Raw genomic sequence first — 26,523 nt, 5'->3', positions numbered from 1 at the left:
CAATAAATAAACTGACAAGAATATGGACAAATCATCGTACCTTGCTCCTACTCGCTTAGCAAGTCTCAATATATTCATATTCGTCTTAATCATCTGTTGAGTGTTGTTGCAAGGGGAGAAAAGGATTCGAAGATAAAAAAATCATTGCTCACAGATCCATCAAACAAACACTGGCGTCTTACAAAATCATGATGTTCGAGATAATGAAACGATGATAACATAACAAAATTCTTCATCAACTTGCCGGGGGGAGAGAGAGAGAGAGAACACTGACCATATCGAATAAACTCAAATTGTGGATAACCAAACCACTGCCTCAAGTTATACTTAGAACCAGGAAGAAGTAGTTTCTATCCGCAACAATACAATTTTGAGAAATTACACATGTAGAGAAATATACATTCGGTGTCTAACACAGCTACCGTAAGGAAAAAAAAAAGCAGTGTAAGTGCTTTTTTTGTCAAGTGGGAGCCAAGCAGCACCAGTTGCCAAAATTCTAATGTTCGCCTGTCGTCAATGTGTCAGTAATTTATCTATGCAAAAATTTTCATAATCTAAGGTAAAAAATTAGTTGAGCACCATCACCATCTCTATCGTACCTTAAAATATGATTTTGCTCTTCTCGGGAGGCGGCTGCCTACTTACATTCTTCCCTCCATTTGATGCTTCCCATAGCCATTTCAGTTTCTGATTCGGAACCAAATACATCAGACTAACCGTCAATCCAGATCAAATCCACACACACTTGGTTGCAACACAAGCTATAAAAGTCCCACTCCAGAATAATTTCTCTAATTTCATTGCAACATTCACTTTACCAGAAGAGATCTCAACACACAGACGAGTAGCAAATCCCCTTACTAATAAAATTTGCTTGAAATTCAAATCTTGAGTGCAAGTCAAACTCGAATCGCTCAAAAAATCAAACCAACACCAATCTGATCAATCTTCTGCAATCATAACACTACTTCAACACATTTATCATAATTGCCAGAAACAAAAGATTCATCCCTCACAAGATCAAAGGAGTCTACAATACAAAATCACATATACAAACAGATGCACAAATAAAAAGATACATTGCCCAGATCTTTCTTTCTCAGAAATTTACCAAAAAGAAAACAAAAGAAATCTTTATGAGCAAAATCAAGCATCCTTCACCCCTTAATATCTATATAAATGCATGTGTATATATTTTTCACTGGTATGAGAAACCTTCTTCAACTCACGTGGGAACAACAAATAAAGACTTGACAATTTTATATACCGCAGTCCACATATAACCCGCATCCTCAAAACCCGTGATCTAGAAACAGAAATTATGGATACTCAAGTAATTTAATGGGGAAAAAAGAAAAAGAAAAGGGTCCGCCCAACGTACAAGAAAAATGGTAGCTTTCGATTATCAGGAAATTAGAAACAAGTGTCCTCAAATGATGAGAGTGAAAGTGAAATAAGAATTCTTGAATATTAGACATGATTACATGCTCCTAATTAATACCACCTCATTTTATTGCATGTCGAAAAGGAGAGATTGATGTTTCAGCGTACCTTGGATGATACTTGAATTACTGTTAAAAGAATAAATAACTATTGACACTTTTCATGGGGGATTTTGATATTTCACCAATTTCGCGGGTTATTTGGTGTAAAGATGATGGGCGATTTTAAATATTTCACTACTTTTGGGTATTATTGAATGTTTTATTTGGCATAGAATCTACATATAGTGAAACTTATTATGGGGGGATTTGGACATTTCACTAGTTTTGGGGGGTTCTAATTCAACTTGACTACTTTCATGCATTAAAACGTGAAGACCTCACTGTCTGTACGCAAATATAACTGTCGCCACTACCACTTTGCTCTCTCCAGTCCACTTTCTTCAACAACTCCTCACTCACCGACAGATACTCCACAGCACATCCTGATCTGGAAAAATAAGAAATTGACTGGAAGCAGCAAGTTCACACTAAATTAATACTCCATGGCTCCATACTGATGAGCGGATTCTCTCCCTCCGGTGGATCTGACCTCAAAGCAGCAGTGGTAACTCAAAACCCTTAATCCTTGATCTCTCCCTATTCATCTATCTATCTGAATATGCTACTCGAATTTTGCTGAAAGGTGTTTGTTTAGTACCTGATTTGATGATGGGCAATGATCCGATGGTACTTAAGTGGGATTTTCTTTGCTTCAATTGCGGTATTTCTTGATGCGATTCTCAGAGCAGTTTTAGCTGATTAGGTGTCATTGTCAATTTATGATTTCAATTTGGTGGCGAGCCCAATGTGTTGAGATCTTGTGAAGATTTCATATTTTCCCCCAACTTTTGATGTTAATTAGTTCGTTTTGATCTAATAGATTGCCTGCCCCCATTTTTTAGTTAATTGTTTAAAAAACTCTATTACCGTTGATCTCAATCCATTGGGAGCATATTCAAGCAAACATTATGCTTTCGTCGTTTTTTTATGGTTCAGCTTGATCTGATGTGAAGTTTTAGATGAGAGTTTAAAGAGTGAATGCTTTGAATCTTTACACTATTGCACTTAAATTGATAGTTAAGGATTGACATTTGTCTTGATTCCTGTTTCCCCTTTTGGATTTTCCCAGTTTTGAGTATAATCATTAGGTGAAACTGTGACTGGAGAAAGGCCAGGGAACAGGAATGCTAGGGAATTCTTACTTGGATAAAAATGGTTCATGAGCTAATCTTGCCTAAACATGGATTCTTGTAAGCTGTTGAAAGATGCTATCTCTGCCCTGAAATAGAAACACCAGCCTAAAAATAGGAGATCTTCAAGAAAGCTCAAATGAGTCCTGTGTTTTCCATGGTTTGTTATTCCTTGAGCCTTTATCAGTTGCATCCCTTAGGGATAAAGTTTGACTAAAGTTGGCGTAAAGCAAATAAACCTTCCAGGTATTAGAAAGTCAACGTTCTTTTATATTTTTTATTATAGTTTTGTCAGGAAATACAGCTTAGTTTTGATTTTGTTGCTGCATGGTGGTTATATCTGCTTTCCATTTGGACAGGTTTGAATTTTGTGATCTGGGAATTGGAGAAATGGGTCGTGGAGTAAGCTGTGGTGGAGGACAAAGCTCATTGGGCTACTTGTTTGGGAGTGGTGAGGCTCCAAAACCTGCGAAAGAGAATGTCCAGTCTGCTCCAAGTGAAACTAAGGCTGCAAGTAAGCCTAATGCTGCTGCACAGCCGGTTGATATTAGCAAGCAGATCCCTGCAGGCATTAATACTAGCACTGCAAACAACTACTTAAGAACAGATGGTCAAAACACTGGCAATTTCATCACGGTATGTCTCCTGTTGAAACAACTTTGCTGTATTTTAGGTGCTGATTACGTTCCCTTGTCATAATATCATCATAATTAAAAGGCATATAGTATGGACTTCTTCGAAGAGGTATACCTTAATTGCTGATATCAGTCATTTTGTTTTTTTAATACTTGTTGCCATCACTGTCACCATTTCCATCCTCACTTTCAATGACTTCAGGTATGTTTCCCCCCTCTTTCCTTCTCTTGTTTATTGTTACTTGGGTTTTGGTATTTATACGATGTGGTGTCTGTTTATGATATTTCTGGTGGCATCTATGCTGTATTAGTCAAAAGCAAGTGTTATTAAAATGAGAAGCTCTCACGTCTCCAGTTGCACATAAAATGTAATCCATGGAGTTGTCAATTAGCCAATGAGAGCCAATTTTTTGCTATTGAGCTCGGAAAAAAGATCTGTGAACTGAGGTCAAACTAGACTTTAGTTACGATTTCAGGTCAAACTATACTCCACTTCAAACTATGCTCCGACAACTGGCCCAACTTAGTTTTGTAAGCCTATATGCTATTGGCATTTGTTGGACAGTTCATTTGCATTGCTTGTGATACCAGAAAGTTCTCCAACTCCATGGGAGGTTTGATGTAGTAATGCTTTATCTTGCATATATGAATATACTCGTTTTAAATACAGAAAGACAACAAAATTGACTTAGATTTGTTGACTTTTCGGTTTACAAAGGTTCAGTTGATATTTGCTAAGAGGTATGTATAAGTTTCAGAATGCTGTATAGCATGATGTTTCCCAAACAATGAACGTGGAGAGTCAACACAAAACAATAAGAGAATGATTTAGGACAAAATCTGATAAAAATCTGAGTTCAGAAATGCATGTTAATGAGTGTCACTCTTATGTTTTTCCGATCATTTAATGTAATTGTCAACCACTTCATGCGAGTTGCTTGATCAAATACTTGATGTTTGGTACTAATTTTATTATTCATATGTCACAGGATCGACCTTCAACAAAGGTCCATGCTGCCCCCGGAGGAGGCTCTTCTTTGGGTTACCTGTTTGGTGGCAACTAAGGGCAAGTTCAAGACTGCAAGCCTTATCAAGTGTCTTCTGGTTTCTGTAAAATTTGTGGGTACATGAGACGTATTTTCACCTTTATGATTATCAAGCTTAATTGTCAATTGTCGCATATGTGGCCTGGTGTTCCTTGTGTAATATATGACTCAAATACTTAAATCCCATATGTGTCCGTCATAAGGCTTCAGTTTGTAAAAGAATCAAGATACATTCTGTTGTGTACGTTATGCTTTTTTCCAGTTCTTGATACTTGATCAAGCCCTTATTGCTTACCATCACGGTGACTCCAAGGGTTTCATTCTCCGAGACCCCAGTCCAGGGGATTATGAAGAAAGCCTGTGTCCTTTTTCTTTGTATGTTTCCGGACTCTTGAGTTTTGATCTGACATTTTCTCCTCTGTCCAAAATCATGAATTGCATGGGATGGTTGTGCTTAGGGGTGGGAACCCATATGCATGGTTACAACCCAACCCATTTACTTTTGGATTGCTTTAGGGCTTAAAATTTTTTAATGCGAATTTAATATAATTTTGTTTAAGTAAATTTAAATACATTATGAGTCTTAAATGAGTTTTAATGGATCCTAAATGGATTTTAATGAATCATATTTTTTTTATATTTAACTTTTTATTAGTCAATCAAAAATCATTTTTAATAATACAATAGAATTAATGAAAAATATTAGTAATATCATGAGTTCATTAGGCTTGTATTTTATTAAATAAGTTTAATTTAATAAAATTCTATTAAATTATGGGTCTTATGTGGTCTTTTCAAATTTAGTCATCTTATATTATAAGTTGTATTAAAAATATTATTATTTGAATTTTTTAAACATAAATATAAAAGAATGGGTACGTTACGTCCCGTTTTGAACCTCTTCATTCAAGCCAATTTTGATTCCAACCCATTTGACACCACTAGTTGTGCTTGTGCTTCAATCCCTTGATGCATGGCCAAATTCTGTCTTCAGTTATTGTGTTAAGGTTTAGGAACTATGCTGGTAGTTGAATTTTGAAACGTCATTTTTGTTCAATTCTTCTGTTCAAAGACATTTGGGCTAGAGCCCAACTTTCTTTTCAAAAAAACCAACACCCATTGGACGCAGTTCAGCACCAAAAAGTAGAGCGTGTGTGTGTATTTTGATGATTGATGAAGACCAAGTTTGAACAGCCATTGTTTCAGACATTTGAACAAACACATATTATGCATTTCATTTTAGATGAAGTCACCCCTACAAAGATTATTCTTGAGTGAATTCACAAACCCACTTCTATTTTGACCAATGCACACATGACATAATTAAATCATATACAAATAACACAAAAAATCAGCATCAGAGAAAAGCGGACATGTCCATATTTGGCAGGTCCACAAAAACCCCATTCTTTAACGTGAAACAGACACTTCTCTTCCCACAATTCGACAAAACAAACTTAAATTTCATTTATGTGAAAGTTGCATTCCAACCGTACTTAGGCGCATCATCATCTCATCACTCCACATTCTTGTCATCGATTTGTCAGCCAAAGAATAAAGTTTCGTTGGTACGTAACCGAAAATAACATGGGAGAGTTAAATCGGACGATGCAGACAAAGTGAATAGGACCACCTGCGGCTACGGAGGAGGGAAATCATAAAATATCTTGGGAATTAGTTGGGACCAAAGGTTTCTTGCAGCCCTAAATCTTCCAATTTTCAAAGATTGTTACTAAGTTGCAAAAGAAACAAAGGGAGGGTCTGTTTCATTGGTGGACTTAATTTTATTGTATGCGGAGGATTTGGTACTTCCACATTCACAAATTGACTATTTCTTTTGAGAGTTTTGCTTACTAGATTTTATAAATGTAATTTTATGCGACAGACCTGATTTTTTGACGTATTTAATATGATATCGGAATTAAATATTAAATAATTTTTCTCTTTATCATACAATGATGAATGATTTTCTCCTTTAATATTTTATTTGCATATGAAGATATATGATTATCTTTTCTAACAGTTTAAATTTTAGATAAAACAATCATTCAACTGTCATTACGGGCCAATATTCTTATTTATCAAAATTAAGGGTTCGTAAATAAGATTGAATAATTATGGTAGGTGGTAGTGATTAATACGAGAGGGAGAGAAGTAGGAGGAGGGCCAAAGAGGAGAGATGATGAGACATTTATGAAAAGGACAATCAACATTAATTTGTTGGTATATTTATCTTAGAAATGGATTAGAAAGGCATAAGCGGACAAGCATGTTCATGTTCATGATCCTGTTCCTCTTCCTCCTTAATTACATGAATAAATGAATATGATCAAACTACTGCTTCTGCAGTTCTTCTCCTAAAACAAGGTAGGGAAATGAATCCCTCAGCCTCAAACAAACATCATTCCTCCTAACCAAAACAACTTTTTTTTTTTTTTAAATATATATATATCAGACATGAAAGGTCTGGAGAAGCCTGTAGAGCTGTGGGATGGAATTAGGTGAACCAACAGAAGATTTAATGTGCAATTAGCCACAGGAGAAATTGAGAAAAAAAAAAAAAGAAATTGGAATATTAATTTCTAGGCTGACTGTCTTCTTGATCCAAGGCCGAGGGTTAGATGATGTCCTCAATCTGGTGGGCTTTCCAGTTAAATTTTTTCGATGATTAAGTCAGTTTGTACGAAATAAATCTGAAATTATCGAAGAGTAGACCTCTTGTCATTAATGAATATCAATCTATGAAACTCCAATTAAATATTTATGAGGGTCCATGTGTCAGAGTTTGTACAAACCACGTGTGAAGCAACCAATCATCAGATAGACTGAGGATCAGTGATTGGTCTTCTATCAAACCCTGAACTGTGAACTCTTGTCTTGTTTGGCAATTTCATAGTTTTGGAGGAAAAACTCCATCTTTTAAAGAGTTTTGCACAATATAACCCCAATCACTACTAGAACTCATTCTTTGTGATTAAAATTACAGCCCGGATTTGAATTATGGAATTAAAGGATATTTATTAAGATGAGAATAACATAGTTTGAGCATGAGAATTTGGACTCAATATCCACTAGACTAGAGTGTTTCCTTGCAAATATTTTATTAATTAATGTAGGTAGCTTAAAAGAAGGATAGATAGATATATAGGATTTTCTTGTAGTAATTTGGACAAGCAACTTAAATTTGTGAAGTCATCATTAATAATTTGTGTTGCTGGTCCACAATGTCTGCAACTTGTGCATTATATTGCATGATCAGAATTCAATTTCTACCACACATGATGTGTTTTATATATTTCAGCTAAGAAGATGTATGTTTCTCTTTTTTCTTTTTCTTTTTTTTTTTTTTTGGGTAGTAGAAGAAAAAACTAATAATTAAAGAAAAAAAAAAGGTGAAAACCTGAATGCATGATTTCAAGATTCCCAACTACTGATGGTCCAAACTTACTGGGAAAAAGTGTATATATATATATGTGTGTGTGTGTGTGTGTGTGTGTTGATTAAAAGCTTTTGTATTAATGATCCCAAGAACGAAAAACAATGGCAGCTAAGGTTGTCCAATTACATCTCAACAAGAAGGCAATAATGCAAACCTTTTCCACCTCATAATTATGTATAGGTGAAAGTAATTAATTTAGTGAAGTTGGAATATTAAATTAATTCCTTTTTTTCCCAAAAAATCATAAATACCAAGACTTTGTTAGATAGAGAAAAAGAAGTGCTTTGGTTGAAAGGGTCTTGTCAAGAAATTATAGCTAGTTGGTTGAATGGACATAAGAGGGTAGTTGAAATATAGAATCAATTTGAAAGTGCTATTTATTTATTTTTATTTATGTTGTATGTTAAAATTTTAGAATATGTCGGAAAATAAGAGTTGAATATAGTTTGAGAGTGTGTTTTCGAACGAATCAAGTACATGTATTATTATCGAAAAAAATAAACGATCGTAAGCTTTGGAGGAGCAGTCATTTATGAAATTTTATTACTTTTACTATAAGAAAATAACTCAACAGCTACAAAAATTTCACTTGTAATTTTTTTTCGTTGCTATCGAGCCATTTTCGTGTAGTGTTTTTTAATACGCTTAATTAGCTTTTGAGGCATAATATTCTATAAATTGTTGCTAATACGGTATGGTGTATTTTTGGGTGAAATTTGTAAGTTTAGATAGTAGGTATTGAAGTTGAAGCGGGTGTTGATGGTTCAGGCTTCCTTCCTTACAACAATTGAATAAGGTCCCATTACATTGAAAGATTCCTGAAAACGGGGGGTAGCAGTCATTACAACTCTTCATCTCTCATCACTCATCATCATATGTTGTGGGGTTGTGATTCCATACAGTTCCCCACTGTTGATTCGTCGACATTCATGCCTTTGATTAGATTCCCACCCCCCCCCCCCCCCCCCTCTCTCTCTCTCTTGTATCCAAACACTGCTGTCATAAACTTGGTTTTGTATGAATATAGGAATAGGCATACCGTATATGTTACATGGATTGAAATCGCATATTTTCGCTTTCATCCACACAACAATTGGTCTTCCCTACAAAGATAGAGATTTATGATTTGCATAATAGATAGGGAGAGTTAGCATGTTTGGGGGGAATATTAATTAAAGTAATTAAGAAAGAGAATATATATTATCCTAATCTAAAACATATATATATAGAAATGGGATAAGTGAGTGAGAAGGAAATTTATTAATATTTGGCACTAAAATATAGTGAATATAAAGTGTGCAAGTGAGTAGGAGATTGTGAACCTCTCAAATTCCAACTACTGCTGTTTGGTTTCACTCTTAATCTTACCCACTCAATAAATGTAATACCCACAAAATAGCTCTTCTCATATATATTTCATTTCGTTTTATTTAATTAAATTAAAGTAGTGTCTGATTGTAAGAATATCATTTTATTTTTTAAAATATATATATACATATTAAATTAATTATGATTAATCATGTACTTGGTATCTTTTGTGTATTACATGAATGTGGTGTTGGTGGGACAATTCAAAATCCCGTTATTAATTTATTATTATGTTTCTTATTAAACTTCAGGCAACCTATGTATAACATGTACATAAATTATTTTATTTATAATAATAAAAAGATATGAAGTGTACGTATATATGATTAGTGTGAAATGAAAAGAACAATTGTGAATATATAAGCAGAGTAATAATGGAAGTTAGGATCTGCTAACATATTTATTATTATTATTATTATTATTTGAATGTAGAAGAAAAAGAATAAAGATATGGATTTGAGAAGCTTATAATGATGCTATTTATTTATGGCAAGTCCTATTAATGTAGCTACCAACACTGTCACAGTTCATCCTTTTTCCCTTTCACCAAACACACACACTAAAAACATTTTCTCTCATATTGTCAAAATCGGTGTTTAATTTTCGTTTTTGATGGCATCTAACCATAAAAGAAGATCCAACGGTAACTAAAATAAGAAATATTATATATTAAGTAAGTGTATAATGATTATTTTTTAAAAAATTAACATCGTTAGTTGGATTTAAAGAAGAGGAGGCGATTGAACTGAGTTTTACAAAACATAAAGGGGCTTTTAGCCTATTAACAAGAGAGTTTTTTTTGCAAACCTTTTAAAGACATGGGGATTTTATGCATTTTGTCCATTTTTTAACCCATTTTTTTTTCTATTTTGGGAAGGGTGTTTTTGTAATCAACCTACTTTGGTTCTTCAGTTGAAATTTAAGAAATTCCAAATTGATTGAGTTTAATTGAACGTAATATAATTATATGATAAACACGTATATATATTTATTGTCTAATTAATTTATAAAAAAATAAATTATATAATATTTATAATATGATTAATTTAATTCAATTAAAGGAGGATAATAATCTTCCCAAAAATTGTCGATATAAGGCACAAGAAATAAGAATGACGTGAGTATATAAAAAAACGAAGGGCTTCTTCTTCAGAGAGTTCATCCCCATCTTCTTTTATTCTTCCACCTCACTCAGTTTCTTCCTTCTCTGACACCCATCTTTCTCTTCTCTTTCCTCTGTGCGTTCTCTCTCTCTCTCCCTTCTCTGCTGGGTTCTATTTTGAGATAAATTACTAAGTAAAATTAAGGTGTTTTTATTACTTTTATATGATTTCAAGAATGCAATTTTCTTGTTTTCTTGCTGTGGGTCTTCAGAATCTGATCTTTTTCGTGCAAGAATGTCCGACTACACAAGTTTTTTGTATGTGGGCTTTGACTTCAAATGTTGTTTAATTTACTTATTTGGAGGTGCATGTGCTGATTTTTAGTAATTTGCGTCTTGATCCTTTTGTTTTCTGATCCTCATGATTGCTTTCGTGTTAATTGTGTTTTATGTGTAATTTGTTTGTTGGATAGTGAATCCATGTTGTAATTGGGTTGTAAATTTTTTCTCTTTGAGCTGTTTGGCCTGTGCGTGTGATCACACTATGGTGAAACTGTAGTAGTTACGCTAATGCTACTCAGAGTTCTTCTTAGTTGACTTACCAATAGACCAGAGGCGAAATTTCAGTTCCTTCTTGTTTTTGATCAATTGTAATTGTGGGTTCTCGGTATAGGAAAAGATCAATCTTTTCAATATTTTTGTGTCTTTGAAGTGAATGATGTGCCCTTTTGTATTTCTGAATGTAGTGCGCTGTGTTGTATAATCCTTTGCGAGAAGTATGGCTCTTTTTGTGGATAGAACGGCCGACACAGAGATGCATATTCTTGAAAATGCTGATGACATGCGTAGCGATTTGGCTGAGTATATTGCAGAATTATCAGAGGCTTCTATAAAAGAGCGGGGCGTTTTTGCCATTGCTTTATCTGGTGGTTCACTTATCTCCTTCATGGGGTATATAAGTGCATTTATATCCAAGTGTTCATTACTTTATTGCTGCCCTTTTGTAGGATGAGATCTGATTTTGAATTTTTGGTGGTAAGCAGAAAGCTCTGTGAAGCCCCTTACAACAAGACTGTTGATTGGGCCAAGTGGTATATATTTTGGGCCGACGAGCGAGTGGTTGCCAAAACACATGCTGATAGCAATTATAAGCTTGTGAAGGATGGTCTCTTGTCCAAGGTGTATTTCCAAATTCATATGGTGACTCATGCTCATTTTCTATTGTTGGAAAATCGATGAAGTTTTAAGACTTTTGTATAATTATTGTTGTCGTCTTTGGTCAGTTTGTGGCAATTCTCCTGTTTTGGATATCATTTACTCATATGTAGCTGGGATCCTGCACACTTCCATTCCTATTGTTGTTCTTGAGATTTGGTAGTAATTTAGCTGAAAGTAAGATGCAATTAACATTGGTATAGTATCATAACATTTCAGAACCACTAGCCTTGCATATGATAGTTTTCCTCAATGACTTAATCTTAATGTCATTAAATTCAAGGACTTTTTGGATATGGCATTCCTGGGCATGGGTAGATCTGCACAGAGATGAACAAGATCCTTGCTCCCCCCATTTTGGAATGTTAAACTTCATATATTAGCTCTAAGAATCATTTAAAAGGACTCTTGCTATTTTTGAGCTGGTGGAGCATTTTATTACAAATATTCTGATAGCCAAACGTGGGCCATTTTGATAGTTATATTACATATTCAACTCAAGAATCTTGTGAGATTTCTGGTGTTTTGTGTTTCAATTTTTAATCAAGTTACACTAATTGTTACGAGAGTAAGCTTGTGTTTTTTTGTTCTTTTTTGGTGTGAAAGTACGTAAGGAGACGGGTGTTATCTATTTGGACCTTCCCCTTTGTAATGCAATGTACATCTCTAATCAGTAATAACTGAAGCCAGATATTTCCTTTGTTAGCAAAGTTCATCACAAAACATAAATCCTTATTGAGAACTTAATCAGTCATTATTAGACATAAATGGTGGTAGTGGAATTTGCATTCTTAAACGAGGGTTTAAGAACCAGTTACTTCTAGTGTTTGCTAAGAAAAGGAAGGGGACTAACGCAAGTTTCTTAGACCTATAGCAGACCTCTGGATGGTGTTCTAGTAAAGATTTTAACAGAAGCCCATATCCAATGCATTTTCCATGATCAATAATATTCGTTTAGAAACCTACCCAAAAGTTTGTGCTAAGAGTGGTTTGGTTTGTTTGTATACTGTGAAGATGGAAGTGAGTCCATTGACCCTATGCTTATTGTCTTTAACACAGATAGGTTAACACAGATACTGATTCTTTTTTAGAGGAAACCAGATCTCCCTGTTCTATTTAACATCTCCAGGGAGTACAGAAGTTATGGAGGTTGTCTAGTACTTATAATTGTAGAAAGCTTGTTGAGAAAGGTAAATCTGGGACTACTTGAATGTTCCAGTGCCCTGCTGCAGACAAGTCTAATGCTTTGAATGACAAATTAACAAAGAACTAAGACGTTGAGGGTGGTTTTATTGCATATGGGAGAAATCATGCTTCCAATAGCTGATGTTCAAATTCTTTTAATAGCATTATAGTTTGTGGTTCCTGTCAAAATTCAATACGTATGACTTGTGGTCTTTTGTTGTTCCTTTGAGACTCTGCAAAAGTTTGATATATTTCTCTTGGCCATTAAGGAGAGGCGAAGTTGAGATTCTGAAAGCTCAGTTACTTATCTCTGTATTTGGGAAGAAACTAATACTTCTTGTTGATGGTGCTACTCTTTATTTTCCATATCTGGACATCTGAATTATACACTTGGTGACCGTTTCAGGTGCCTATTGTTCATAGCCACGTGCATTCCATCAACGACTCAGTGACTGCAGAAAAAGCCGCGGAGGACTACGAGTTTGTCATCAGACAGCTAGTTAGGACCCGTGTGATCAATGTGTCCGAAATTAACGACTGTCCGAGATTTGACCTAGTCCTCCTTGAAATGGGCCCAGATGGTGATGTTGGTTCTCTATTTCCTAATCACCCTGTGCTTAAAGAGAAAGAGCAATGGGTCACTTTTATAACAGATTCACCCAAGCCCCCACCTGAGAGAATCACATTTACTTTGCCCGTCATAAATTCTGCTTCCAATGTTGTTGTAGTCGCCACTGGTAGGAGCAAAGCAGACATTGTGCACTTGGTGTTCGATGAATTCTATTCAGAATTGCCTGCAAGGATGGTCCAGCCAATCAATGGCAAATTGGCGTGGTTTATGGATCAAGGAGCTGCCTCAAAAATTGGACATAAGAGTTGAGCATTTATTGAGGATGCCTACTGTTTTATGTAGTGTCGAACGTGGAAGCTTTGCCTGTTTTCACCTGTCCCGTGAAGGCTTTTTGCTTTCCCTGAATTTCTATTTCCAAAAAGTACAAGAAAAGAACATTCTCTCATGCTTGAGCCTTTCTTCTCAATTTGCCTTCTCTGTTCATTGGAGGGATCGGAGTAATATAACTAGGGGACTGGGACCTGAGGAAAGATAAGATAAAACGTTAAAAGGGGGTGTTTACAGATTGTGCATTCTTTCTTTTGCAATCAACTCTGTTTTTAACTTTTGCAACCAAATCTGATCATACTGTTAACTTCTGCCAGCTTAGTTGAATCATTTACCGTTTCTGATATTTCCGCACCTAATACCTATCTGTGCCAACCAGTTGCATGCAGCCCAATACCATTTAACATCTTATGTCATTCCTGGCAATTACAAGCTGTTGTTAGAACAAATGCTAAAAGAGTGAAATAGTATTATAGGCTGGTGATTCTCCATATGCACAAGGTGGACAAATTCTCGCACATAATGGGGACTGATTCGCTGCACAATGGTATGATATCCTCGCACTTCTTCGACCAACACCAGCCCTCAGAAGTTGCCAAATAAAACACTTAGGCTGAGTTTGCTGCATTGTGTCATTCCAAGCCATCCCAATTTATGCAGCCACATCACCTACCAACTCCAAACTAGGCACCAGCATTTTGCTTCAAAACCACTGCTTCAGCCTTTGCCATTGGTTCGTCCTTAACATGGCCTCCTTTTTTGCCTTCTCGTTCCTCAGCCATTTTTTTCCTATGCAAATCTTCAGCTGCCTGCATTGCCTCCCGCTGCTCAGCTTGAAGCTGCTGCATTTCCTGTTCCTGCTGCTGTCTTTTGAACCAGGTGTCAGCATCCGCCCAAACTGAAATATTTTAACATATAGGTTAGCATTTATCACAAATTGGCTTCTCATTTCAAATAAATATTGATGAGCAAAATAATCAGCTCAGCGGTGGTTGGAATGTAGTGCAAGGTGCTAATATCCAAAACATTAATTCAAGAAAGTAAAACTCACTGACCAAGCCAACATTGAATGGAGTGCTAACTGCCTTCTTCACAAAATGAACATATCAAGCGGCTAGTACAGCTATTCACCACACAGAGAAGGGTATAAATCAGTTCGTTAATGCAAAGGTTTCTAAGGTAGTCTGTACATAGTGCAGTAAATGGAGCAGAAAGGACCATTTGTCTAATTTCTGTGAAGTTGAGACCACCACTCATCGCCCCTTCCAGCATGCACACACAATCACAGAAGCCAGTCACATCTCAAGACATGCAAACTAACTAATTCCTGTTCTTTATTCTTATTGATACGCTCAGAATTTCCAGGATGCCACTAGACCAGCAATGACCCCATAAGTACTATAGTATTCGGAAGCATGGAAATTGTCATTAGGGAAAGTCAGGAACCTCAACAAGCTTCGGCCACATCTTCTAGATACCAAAAAGTTCTTCCAAATCAAGAGCCCAATCATAATGCACATGGCTGAATGCTCAAAAGGAAAAGGGTAGCATGAAAACCACAAGCCAGGGCCTGAAGTAAAGGAAGCCAAAGAAATGTTGAAAGTTTGAAACAATAAAATTGAACCATAAGACACAGAGAGGAAAGAAAATAAAAAATATTATTCTATGCATGTTTCTGCTTATGTTCTACTCTGTCCTGTTTCAGACAGGTGCTACTACCACTATACAAATTTAAGTGACTAAACACATGATGTATATAAATATTAATATTGAGACATCTGCAGCCGGATGTGCAATTTCAATCTGTTCATTGAAATGCTAAATAAGTCCATGCCACATTCTACTCACACAACACAAAGAATCTAGCATTACCTCTGATAACTAATTTTCCTATTCCTCTGTCCTTTTCTTTTCCTTCAGTTCTTAACAACTAGTAGGGGATGAACAATCTATTTTGAACTATAAAGGAAAATTACACCATCATGTTACTCTGTGAAAAGTTTACAGCAAAAATATGGCACTGAAGCTACATATTAATCAACTCAAATTTGCTATTCAACAAATGCAACAGAAAGAATAATAAACCACAACAGGAACATTATGATCATACGATGCAGAAGTCCAAAATTAGCTTTGGAAAAATCATTCAAAACCTACTTGTAATATAAAGAAACGAATATCAAATGGATTGAACCCCTATTAGCCCATCACAACCGAAAGCACTGTACTTCAGCTAGGTGTTTATAACTTCCCATTTCAGTACATCCCAAAATCACAGGCCAATCTCTAAATTTCAAGCTCAAATAATAGAGACTCTAGTTCATATATCAAGGCAAAACCAAAAATACCTGAAGAACCCAAATACAATCAAATCAAAACACCATAGACCAAGCAAGTTGTATTCTTGTTCACAATGTATGATGATACTGGCTCACCAAATTCATTTACCAAAAGCGCCTTGTTATCTAGAGCTCGACAATAGAATTACCAGAAAAAAACTAACTTTTACCGACAAATTATCACATCGTAGTGAGTTGCATCAGCAATAGAATACCCAAAAAACTCCACACCAAATCTACTACAAATATCCAGCTGCAAATAAGAAATTATATTCGACAGCTCCGAAGGCGTCCAAGCAACCAATGGTCAATCATATACGCCTTGAAGTTTCCAATACAGATATTAACCAAAAAAGGATTGAAGTATACACTTACTAGGTTGGGCGGCCCAGCCTTGTTCCTCCGGCGCTTGATGCGCTACGGCAGCGCGTAGTTAACCGTGAGCACGCGGCCGTAAAGCTCAGCGCCATCCATGTTGTCCATGGCGGCCGCGGCGTCTTCCCTTTCGAGGAAGGTGACGAAGCCGAAAGAGCGGTGCTTCTATGTAGCCTGGTCCAATGGTGTCTTCACATCCTTAATGTCTCCGAAAGGGATAAATGCAGCGTGGAGTATGTACTCGTTTACTTCCTCCGCCAATCCCCCTACATACAGCTTGTTCTTCTGCACTCCCTCCTTCATTCTTGTATTATCAACTCAAATCAGTGTGTTTTGTGTGTGTGATCCGTCGGCGGCGGTGGCTAACTTGAGAGCGGCTATTCTCTAGAGCTTTCCGGTTTAGTCTCAGACGTACCCCCTAAGCTTTGGGGGAGTTTTCAAATTACTCCTCAAAATTAACTCCTTTTTTCTTTTCCTTATAAAATTATCATTTTTATTTTCTTTTAATGCACAATGATATTTTCTTTTCTTTTTTTCACTAAATTAACCAATTGAATATAAATGTTCTCAATCCTCATCACGATTTTCTTAATGAAAAAAAAAAAGTTAGAATAACCGGTTACAGCTATCCCAATTAAAAATATGTAGCCGTCATTAAATGTTTTTATTTTTTTTTTGTAATAACACATTCTCTAATTTGGTCATGATATGCAGATAACCCTGTTAACATACAATAAATTAAGCACCACATTTACTAACAATCAGTGTTGTAAGTTAGTCACAGTCGTATATGACATACACATAAAATGACGAGCTCTACAATTTTAGTGAAGTCTATTACAATGACATTTAAGTAAAAAATTCAACACTTGAGTACAGATTTGAAATGCATATAAGTGGATACGATGAAGTGACCATGGTATAAAAGTACAAATAAAATAAATTCCCATCCACGTTAACAAAATCAAGTTGATATTCACATTTAATTAGAGAAAAATTAACAAGATTGCTCGTAATTACTCAAAATGATGCAGTCGTAGTTTCTTGACATGTTGTGGAAATACAGAATGCAAACAGTTCAATTGCACTTTCAGTTAAAGCTCAATGGAAGCAATGGCTGCACCATAATCACTGGCAACACAATGTTTAAATTAAACTCATTGAGCAAACAATTTCTGTAAATGACCAAAAACAAAATTTGGTTTCTGTCCGGATTTTGAGCATTAGGGGGCCAGGAGAGTTTCCTACAATAAACCCAATGGTACAAAAATATTCATAAATTAGAACTCCGTCTGAGTGGCCATGAGGAGATTTGACATCTTCTACTTCTTCCTCAAGTACAAGAAGCCAACAACCACCGATAACCCGACGACAGTTACCGGTACAACCCAGTATTGCTTACTGAAGTTCAAAACTTTCTGTGGAAGGCCCTTAAGATCTTGCTTCTTGGATACAATCTCCAGCTCTGGAATAGGAGGCGGCGTTTGATCAAGTTCCCCGATGCAGTATTGCTCCATAAGCTCCCTTGCAGTTTTGCTATGCCCAGCATCTTCGAATTCATCAGTAGCATCTTTTCCTTCAAAATAAGAAAAAAGATGGAAAAACCAGTTATTATTGTTCCACAGGCTGCCTATGTTAGTACTTCGAAATTGAAAACTTTGGGGGTCACTTCTTTTCTTGCTCCAAAGAATGAAACAGCCCAATTTAAAGCATGTATGTAAGTATATAACAAACTCGTACCAGTAGCCCTAAGTAAAACATCATCTCCACCAGGATGTTCGTCCAAATATGATGACACATCATACACCTGGTAATTCAGAAGCCAGGGGTCAATATCTACTAATAGATAAAGCAGAAACAAAGGTAAGATATGAAGAGTAAAAAAGAATTCGTGGTCTAATGGTTCACAAACATAAAGATATTGATGCCATTATCTCAACCATCTATCCATTTTTGGTTGTGTTCCGGGACACAAGATGACTTATATTATGATTAAGATTGATCTCCTAGTTGTCAACTAATTCTCCACATTCCAAGAGAACTTATGAAGACTAGGAATCGGCATGCATTTGATGTGTGTGCACGTATACATATTATATATTACATATGTAATTGAACAGTTTTTATCATATTTGTTTAACTCAATGAAATAGAAGAAAGACAAATCAAATAATTTTATCAAAACAATTAAAATATTTTAATTTTAAATGTGCATGAGTAGGAATTTATTGACAAAACCAAATGATTAAAGAGAAGGTTATTTAAAAAACAATATCTGAGGGCATTTTAGTTAACACACGTTTTGCTAACCAAAGTTAGAAATTATAACACCCTTACACTCAATAATAGTGTAGATACTCATAATAGCGATTCAGAAATTAAACCATAGAGACTCAAAGGCATATGAGATACAAACAGTCCTAATCTAACAGAGGCAACTACAGAAAAGTAAAAATGAGAATAATTGTTCAATCATTAAATGAGATACATCAATTCAATGCCTACATAGTAGAACCACCAATCCCATTTGCAAACTCTCATTTAAGATGTTTCTCTTTGTTTCTACTTTCCAGGAGACAGAGAGGTAAGAATATGTGTGCGTCTGAGAGTTTTTAATATGTTCAATATTTTGTTTTGTGTTAGTGCAACATAAATTAAGATAAGTGACAACTCACTGAACTTTATGTTTTGTAAAGAGATGGCAAACATTGAGAACATTTTTGGCTGCTTTTCAGATAATGAAAAACAAACACCGACAACGACTAAGCTTAAGCCTTCCCACATTAATAGGCTACACACAGAAAAGAACGGTAACAACAGCAACTGCAGGAACAGAAATACTTACAAGACTTGATTTGGTTATATATAAAAAAGATACCCAAATGCATAAGTAGCATTATTACACAAATTGCTCTTTTCCCTTAAGCAATTTAACAGCAAATTTAGCAGCAAGCAATGAAGATAAATATTTGCTCCAACAAACAGAAACTTCAGAATCAAGATCCCTCCAATATTAATACCTGAAACCAATACCAACTCCCCCACCAAATAGAACCTCACTGTAATTTGTTCTGTACAGTGAACATAACAATCACAATCCCAGCTGAAAACACAATTTTGAAGAGCAAAACATCAACTGAAAATCATAGAAGACTTGACCCATTTATCCAAATCCAAGTATCTCAGGAATAAAATACCAAGACCCAAAGTAGATCATAAAACTAACTATATTAATCCAAAATGTCGCTAAACAATCACCAACTGTTAAACTACAGGCTAAATTATTTAACTTCAGACGACAACACAAGTAGAAAAAGAAAAAAAAAAAAAAAGTACTTTACCTTGCCGTCGATTACAACCCAACAATCGTCTTTGGTGTTGTGTTCAGATGCTTCTTCCATTGTATAAATCTTTGTTAGCGTTGGCATATTGTCTGGCCTCTGCTATCCTCCGGGCGAGCGCGCGCGCGTGTGTGTGAGAGAGAGAGTGTGTCAATTTGTCAATTTCTTTCTCTGTAAACTGTCTGCGATTGGTCTTTGGAGGGCTTAGCTTTCGTGAGAAAGGGTCCTTTCTTCTAGCTAGCGGGCCCGAACTCGGCTCAACAGCCACTTGACAATATAAGTTTGGGCTTTGATATTAATGAGATGGTCTGGGCTTATCCAAATTATGACCAAAGAAATATTACTATGAATCAGGTGATGTCTGAACCTTATCAAAACAGGTAATATATCTTTACTTCGCTCCACATTAATTTTTAATACTCCTTTTATTTTGTTAAACTTTATAATCGTTTTGAAATATTAAAATATATCATTTTCTTATAAAATCACACGCAAAATTATTTGGTAGTTTTTTTAGTTAATTAATTACTAGTATATTTTACTCAAATTAAATTAAAAATTGACGTTTTATATGATAAGTTATATCGATAACGATGATTATATATACATGCAAAAACAAATACCATTATGTTATTTCAATTAACAATAAGCTTAAATAAAATAGAATTAATTTTATTTGGGTGTATTATTTTGCTTATATAACCTAATAATGTATAGTCTATCAATCGACATTAATTGCCAGAATATGATTTATTTATTTTTTCTACTTGGGATATAGTGATGATTAATCATCCATTATTCTTAATATGCTGATTGTTTATAATTAAGACTGAGTTATCGATATTTTATATTGTAATAATGCACACTACATCAGACCAATGTCTTTGATTTGAAATTAATGACAATGTTCATCTATTTATAATGGTAATTAAATTGCTGTAATGGACAATCTATATATATATAGGGAATAATCCAAAATTCATATCATAAATATCACAAAAATTAATTACATGTTATGATGATTTCCGAATATAGTAAATAATAAACTGAATTGATTCTTGACAATTAATTCAGTAAAACAAAATTAAAAGACAGATAGGAAAGCATTTGCCTCCATTAATCTCTAACAAAAAGTTTAAGGAAACAAAATCTGGACCAGGAATGACATTAACCAAAAACCACAAGAATCTTAATCAACCATATTCTAATTTTCTCTTAAATACTTTCCTAAGATTGCATTTATTGATATAATCCCATTTTCATTGGATAGGCACATAATTCATTGTTCCTCAGACTAGAAAAAAAGAGCCTATATATGTCTGGAGGGGTGCATATATGGTTAATTAAGATTATTACACACCACTTCTCATCACTCATAGACTACACAAACACACACAGAGATAGATAATTAGTCTCCAAGGTTGTCTTGGGATGGTATCAATGGAGGGTTTGGATATGGTGGTTTCATGTCTGGCTTTGGGCCTTCTCTTCTGCTTCTTTGTGTTGAAATGGAATGAGTTTAGATACAGCAGAAGAGGGGTGCCCCCGGGAACCATGGGGTGGCCTTTTTTTGGTGAGACTAATGAGTTCTTGAAGCTAGGGCCTCAGTTCATGAGAAACCAAAAAGCAAGGTCTGTTTCATTATATGTATATCTATATTCTCTTAACTAATCTTGTTCTTCTTAATTAATCATAGTAAATCGAATCGTCTTTCATTCTTAATTTTCGCAACAAATCATTGTGGTTCATTGGTAAGGATTGCATGTTGTTACACTTTTAATAGGGGGACGTGAATTTGATGGTACTAAATATATGTCCTTGTTCTTGCATATGAGGTCATTATGTAACGGTGTGGTATCATTCTATTTTCTCATCTTTTCCCTTGTGTTAATTTTAAAATTTTAAAATCAGTTCTTCTCTTGGTGTTAGTTTGTCTGTTTATTTATACTATTTATTAAGAGAAGGTCCTTATAATAATTATCATCATTGAGAAATACCTAAAATACCCCTCCATACACATATTTCCTCCAAAAATGACCATATTTTGTTATTAATTAATTCAACCAATGATTTATATTCATACACGTTTAAAGTTAATTCATTTTATTAGTTTCAATCAGTTATTAATTTTATTTTTCGGCTTATTTTATTTAATTAAATAAATATAAAAAAATTTAAATTACGCGGAGAACCTGAGTGTACTTCAATTGTTTAAGTAAAGAAAAAATTGCTTGAAAACTAGAAATGGGGTAGTCAGGAGTTGTATTTTATCGGAATTTTCTATTCTAAATTCTTATTACATCTTATATGTTAATAAATATATACACATCATCTTTACGAATGTTACTTTATTCTATTTAATTCAAACCTTTATTCACGTAACAATGTATATATTTCAAATAGAATATAAAATAGAAAATTCAATCCGTACGTACAGGTTGCGAAGTGAATTACTTTCCAAAAATATATATAATTGAACAGCTTTATATAATTACATTATACCACACCTTAAACGAAAAAGTACTAATCTCTAGAAAAAAACACTGAATTTGATAAATGACAATTACATATATATATATATATATATTTCATATGAAATAATTGAGTGTTGGTTCAAATTATGCATGGATGAACAGGTATGGAAGCGTTTTCAAGTCCCATATACTCGGAAGTCCGATGGTTGTCTCGACGGATGCGGAGCTCAATAGATTTATCCTGTTGAATGAAGCAAAAGGGCTGGTGCCCGGATACCCACAGTCGATGGTGGATATCTTAGGAAGCCGGAATATTGCTGCTGTCCATGGCTCTACACACAGATACATAAGGAACAATCTGCTGTCCCTTGTCGGAACCCCAGTGGTCAAGGACCGGCTGTTGCCGCGTCTTGATAAGCACATGAGGCTGTTCCTCTCCAACTGGGATGGTAAGACTATCGACATTCAACAAAAGACCAAGGAGGTAAGTACCAACAGTTTGGTCTCGTCTGCAGAAGCGTGACTGAGTCTGATTTCTTTATAATGATTTTAGTCACCTATGTTGTCCAGATGGCGTTCGCTATGGCTTTCAAGCAGATTGCGGAAGTTGAATCAAGTTCAATTTACGATAGTTTTAAGTGCGAGTTTGATAAGTTTCTAATAGGGACGCTGTCTCTTCCTGTCAACCTTCCAGGGACAAACTATCACCTGGGATTTAAGGTAAGGTGTGGTGACGTATTGGTTGATTCCTCGTATGTACTATGCATGCAAGAAATTTGTTGTTTAAGAATTGGTGAGTTGTGTGTGTACAGAGCAGGGCAGATGTGGTCAAGACTTTGACAGAATTGATGGAGAAGAGACGTGGGGCTACTGCAGGAACCTATGATGACATGCTAGCGCATTTGTTAAGAGACGGGACGACGAGGTACGGGCTGACTGATGAGGATATTATTGATCAGATAATCACGATATTGTATTCGGGATATGAAACGATGTCGACAACTTCGATGATGGCTGTAAAGTATCTCCATGATCATCAAGAAGCTCTGCAAGAACTCAGGGTACGTACTACTACATCAAGACCATATAGTTTTCTTTTTCCCAACATTTTCATTAAACTCACAACTAGTGCTTATCGATGTAATATCTTTTACTAATTTGTGTTGTGTTTCTGTCAGGACGAGCATTTTGCCATACGAAAGAGGAAAGCAGCAGAAGAGCCGATCGATTGGAACGACATTAAGTCCATGAGGTTCACTCGTGCTGTAAGCCAGTTGCTAACACACCTTAAGACGTACTAATTTTGGCAAAAACAATGTTGCTGCATCGTAAGTGCTATTGGTATTCTGACAGGTTGTGTTTGAAACTTTGAGACTGGCTACTGTTATCAACGGGGTGCTAAGGAAGACAACACAAGATGTGCAATTGAACGGTATGATCATGAGAAACAAACTATTCCATTGTCTTAATTTGTGTCTTTTCTTTCCTAGAGACTTTTGTCACTTCCTAGGTTCCATTTTCATACTCTCTTCCAATTCTTTAATCAGGATTTACAGTCCCTAAAGGATGGCGAATCTATGTCTACCTGAGGGAAATCAACTACGATCCGCTCCTCTATCCTGAACCCCTAAAGTTTAATCCATGGAGATGGCTGCAGGTAATTAGTTACGCACTTCAGTATCGTCCGCTTTAATAGCAAAAATGTTCAAGTCCCTTGTTTTCGTTTAGTGTAAGATGACAGTACACACTGACGACTACATATTGGAATGTTGTAGGATGAGAAGTTAGAGTCAAACAACTATGTTCTGTTGTTTGGAGGAGGAAGCCGGTTGTGTCCTGGAAAGGAACTCGGAATAGTTAAGGTTGCTACGTTCCTTCACTACTTAGTAACTACATACAGGTAAGTAACCAACATTGTACAAAAAAAAATGCCTTACCATTTTGCAGGCACTTAACAGAGGGAGACGGAAAATTCTAACCTAAAATCAGGTTTGACCAGAACTAAACAATTACATGACAAGTTTAATATATTTGTCTATGATTGGTGCACAACTCAAGAAAAAAGACCAATCATATAACAATATATTACACTTGTTTTGTGATAGATTTGATTCTTTGGAACCTGAATTAGGTCAGAATTTCTGTGACTAAGAGAATGATTCTTAGCGCTGATTTGTATTGCAGATGGGAAGAAATTGGAGGAGAGAAGATGTTAGAATTCCCAAGAGTGAAGGCACCCAACGGATATCACGTCAACGTGATGAAGATTTAGTACATATCACAGTTTCATGCATGGATCGAACTGAAAACGCGACTCTGATGCTCTCTATGACTTCTTTCTTAGTATAACAACTTTTCTTGTATGTTCTCATTTCCGTGTAAGAAATCGTTAAACATACTCATGATTTATGAATATACATCCAACTGTGGGAGTGGACAACTATTTTGGAATCATTTGAAAAAGAGATAGTAATCATGGTATTCTCAGAAAAAGAAAATAAAAATGTGATTGATCATTTTATTTGAATTGTAGAAGTATATATTTAAGATATGATTAAATTAGAATTAATAATGCGTGGGCGCGAGCTAATTCAAAGGACGGATAGAAAGGTTAAAGGCCGGCGTGAGGGCCCATTTGCAGAGCATGTCGTCCCTCCACATTCTGGTCTAGTTCAAGTGTTAATTTGATTTGATTTTATTCTATTTTATAAATAATTTACAAAGTATCATCAGTCTAAAAATTTAAATTATTAGAAATAAAAAATATTAAACATTAATACCTTAAGAAGTCTATCAAATCCTACACACAAAATTTTTCTTTCGTAAATGTACGTCTTGTTTGGTCTAATTCTGACATCAAATTAAATAATCACTCTAATTATACTTAATATTTATACTAATATAAAAAGAAAGACATTTCATAAACGACGATTTATGACCTGCAACATAATCTTTTTGTTTATGTTGGTAATACATCTAAATTATTTTGTTTTATAAAAATTATGATGTATTTATATATATTATTTATAATATATTTTAAAATATAAATTATCATTCATTATTATAAGTATAGAGAAATGATGTGTCATGACAAGGAATTATTAATAGGTTAAGAGTATCGGATTGCACGTGACGGCGTGTGGTTTACAAATTACAATCAAGACTACGTGCAAACATATTGCAGACTACGGTGTCTCCACGTTCGTAGTATCCAATAATTACACTGCCCATGTTGAAACAATATTATAGTATATTCACATATTACTGCTGTCGTGTCGTTTTCAACCTCCCCGTTATTCAAACCATGTAATTTCGGGGTGCGTTCTTCTTACTTTCCACATTGAAAATTTTGGAAGTAGGTTGTGACCGACGGTGTGGAAATTAGTAATATGAATATTGCAATAGCTGACTTGACCCAAAGGGTAGTGGGGAAGTAGAGGAGTCTTAACGATTTGAGGTTGACGGAGCTGGACAGGAGCAAGCTGAACTGTCATCCTCTGAGTACTCGGTCCAAATAATATATGATTTATTACATATTTAATATATTCAAATTAAAGACTAATATTAGGAAAAAAAAAAATATAACGTTACTTATGTGGGAGTGATATTTCTAGTCCTGCATAATATTTTTCCTCGAATTAGTCCTGTAATTCTAAAACTTTTGACAATTTTCAATCGTTTTTCGGCTAAATTGCCCAGAAAATTGTGTGTAACTTGCACATGACCCAATTAAAAATTATAATTTTAGTCCCATAATTCAGAAGGTGTTGGCATTTTTATTCATGTAACTTAGGAGTGTTGATATTTTTGGTCCTACACGAATTGGTTTATATGACTAAAATTGTTATTTAATTGGATAATATGAAAGTCACATGTAGCTTTTCGGTCGAATTAACAGAAAAATTATTGATATCCGATTCTCAACTAATACTGTAAACAACATCTTATAGAATTACATTAATTTATACAGGATCAAAAATATCACTCCCTTAAATTATAAGACTAAAGCTGCAATTTTTTTATTTAATATATTAATAATTCAAATCAATAAATAAATTTAAACAATACAAAAAGCAATAAGAGTTTATATGTTTTTTTCAATTTTCTTTTTCCTTTTTTGGTGGACAAGGGAGTAATAATAGTGAGGCGTATAGCCCAAAATTCTACTTCTATTCAGCCCACCACAGTTGGACCACACTATAAAGAAATCATAGAAAGTATTTTTTTTTAATTAGAAAAAGATGCTTGATTAATAATTTATTCTCTATTTTGGTAAAAAATCAATTTTTTTTTCTTCTTGAAATTAGGAGGAAAAATTAAGTGCTTTATTGGAGAAGAATCAAGAAAAGAGATCATTTCCCTTTTGTAATTTGTTTGCTAGAATTGTGTTCCGAAGACTAAAGATTTACCATTTATAAAATAAATTTCCAGT

The 26,523-nt window shown here is 34.9% G+C and overlaps 3 protein-coding genes, 1 long non-coding RNA gene and 2 pseudogenes across 9 annotated transcripts; 3 read left to right on the top strand and 3 right to left on the bottom strand.

Moving 5' to 3' along the window:
• Window positions 1–276: 276 nt before the first annotated feature.
• On the bottom strand, window positions 277–1,764 carry LOC148789271 (uncharacterized). Its single transcript, XR_016064074.1, has 2 exons — window positions 600–1,764; window positions 277–507 (listed from the first exon to the last, which is right to left on the bottom strand). It is a non-coding gene; the product is annotated as an uncharacterized LOC148789271 (long non-coding RNA).
• A 128-nt stretch (window positions 1,765–1,892) lies between these two features.
• On the top strand, window positions 1,893–4,599 carry LOC105156483 (protein SPIRAL1-like 1). Its single transcript, XM_011072621.3, has 3 exons — window positions 1,893–2,049; window positions 3,034–3,310; window positions 4,299–4,599. The coding sequence occupies exons 2-3, from the start codon at window positions 3,065–3,067 to the stop codon at window positions 4,371–4,373; spliced, it is 321 nt and encodes a 106-aa protein (XP_011070923.1). The 5' UTR covers window positions 1,893–2,049; window positions 3,034–3,064; the 3' UTR covers window positions 4,374–4,599.
• Window positions 4,600–10,262: 5,663 nt separating this feature from the next.
• Window positions 10,263–13,680, top strand: LOC105156481 (putative 6-phosphogluconolactonase 2). 4 transcript variants are annotated; one of them, XM_011072616.3, is made up of 4 exons: window positions 10,263–10,400; window positions 11,011–11,215; window positions 11,308–11,443; window positions 13,071–13,680. In XM_011072616.3, the coding sequence occupies exons 2-4, from the start codon at window positions 11,043–11,045 to the stop codon at window positions 13,542–13,544; spliced, it is 783 nt and encodes a 260-aa protein (XP_011070918.1). In that variant the 5' UTR covers window positions 10,263–10,400; window positions 11,011–11,042; the 3' UTR covers window positions 13,545–13,680. The 4 variants fall into 4 exon arrangements, with proteins under 4 accessions (XP_011070918.1, XP_011070919.1, XP_011070920.1 ...); XM_011072617.3 differs by having other exon boundaries at window positions 10,290–10,469; XM_011072618.3 differs by lacking the exon at window positions 10,263–10,400 and adding an exon at window positions 10,441–10,582.
• Window positions 13,681–13,941: 261 nt separating this feature from the next.
• On the bottom strand, window positions 13,942–16,742 carry LOC105156482 (uncharacterized; annotated as a pseudogene). Its single transcript, XR_016062855.1, has 2 exons — window positions 16,277–16,742; window positions 13,942–14,460 (listed from the first exon to the last, which is right to left on the bottom strand). The product of XR_016062855.1 is annotated as an uncharacterized LOC105156482 (transcript).
• A 628-nt stretch (window positions 16,743–17,370) lies between these two features.
• Window positions 17,371–19,819, bottom strand: LOC105156479 (cytochrome b5). Its single transcript, XM_011072615.3, has 3 exons — window positions 19,618–19,819; window positions 18,017–18,083; window positions 17,371–17,852 (listed from the first exon to the last, which is right to left on the bottom strand). Exons 1-3 carry the CDS (start codon window positions 19,702–19,704, stop codon window positions 17,599–17,601), a joined length of 408 nt encoding a protein of 135 aa, XP_011070917.1. The 5' UTR covers window positions 19,705–19,819; the 3' UTR covers window positions 17,371–17,598.
• Window positions 19,820–20,995: 1,176 nt separating this feature from the next.
• LOC105156751 (cytochrome P450 85A-like) lies at window positions 20,996–24,514 on the top strand (annotated as a pseudogene). Its single transcript, XR_016062858.1, has 8 exons — window positions 20,996–21,248; window positions 22,254–22,811; window positions 22,904–23,152; window positions 23,270–23,356; window positions 23,445–23,523; window positions 23,639–23,748; window positions 23,867–23,991; window positions 24,276–24,514. The product of XR_016062858.1 is annotated as a cytochrome P450 85A-like (transcript).
• The last annotated feature ends 2,009 nt before the right edge of the window (window positions 24,515–26,523 follow it).

Source organism: Sesamum indicum, linkage group LG2, assembly GCF_026168435.1.
Source record: "Sesamum indicum cultivar Baizhima isolate 11 linkage group LG2, ASM2616843v1, whole genome shotgun sequence".
NCBI lineage: Eukaryota > Viridiplantae > Streptophyta > Magnoliopsida > Lamiales > Pedaliaceae > Sesamum > Sesamum indicum.
Note: the sequence above shows the minus strand (reverse complement) of the source record. Positions and strands in the feature narration are given on the sequence as shown.

What these genes read in the sequence shown, in the direction of transcription:
- LOC105156483 (XM_011072621.3), top strand. Translation starts at nt 3,065, where the DNA reads ATGGGTCGTGGAGTAAGCTGTGGTGGAGGACAAAGCTCATTGGGCTAC. An exon ending in ACACTGGCAATTTCATCACG is followed by an intron (nt 3,311 to 4,298) that starts GTATGTCTCCTG and finishes CATATGTCACAG; the next exon opens with GATCGACCTTCAACAAAGGT.
- LOC105156481 (XM_011072616.3), top strand. Translation starts at nt 11,043, where the DNA reads ATGGCTCTTTTTGTGGATAGAACGGCCGACACAGAGATGCATATTCTT. An exon ending in TCACTTATCTCCTTCATGGG is followed by an intron (nt 11,216 to 11,307) that starts GTATATAAGTGC and finishes GGTGGTAAGCAG; the next exon opens with AAAGCTCTGTGAAGCCCCTT. An exon ending in AGGATGGTCTCTTGTCCAAG is followed by an intron (nt 11,444 to 13,070) that starts GTGTATTTCCAA and finishes TGACCGTTTCAG; the next exon opens with GTGCCTATTGTTCATAGCCA.
- LOC105156479 (XM_011072615.3), bottom strand. Translation starts at nt 19,704, where the DNA reads ATGCCAACGCTAACAAAGATTTATACAATGGAAGAAGCATCTGAACAC. An exon ending in GGGTTGTAATCGACGGCAAG is followed by an intron (nt 18,084 to 19,617) that starts GTAAAGTACTTT and finishes CTGAATTACCAG; the next exon opens with GTGTATGATGTGTCATCATA. An exon ending in TGTTTTACTTAGGGCTACTG is followed by an intron (nt 17,853 to 18,016) that starts GTACGAGTTTGT and finishes CTTATTTTGAAG; the next exon opens with GAAAAGATGCTACTGATGAA.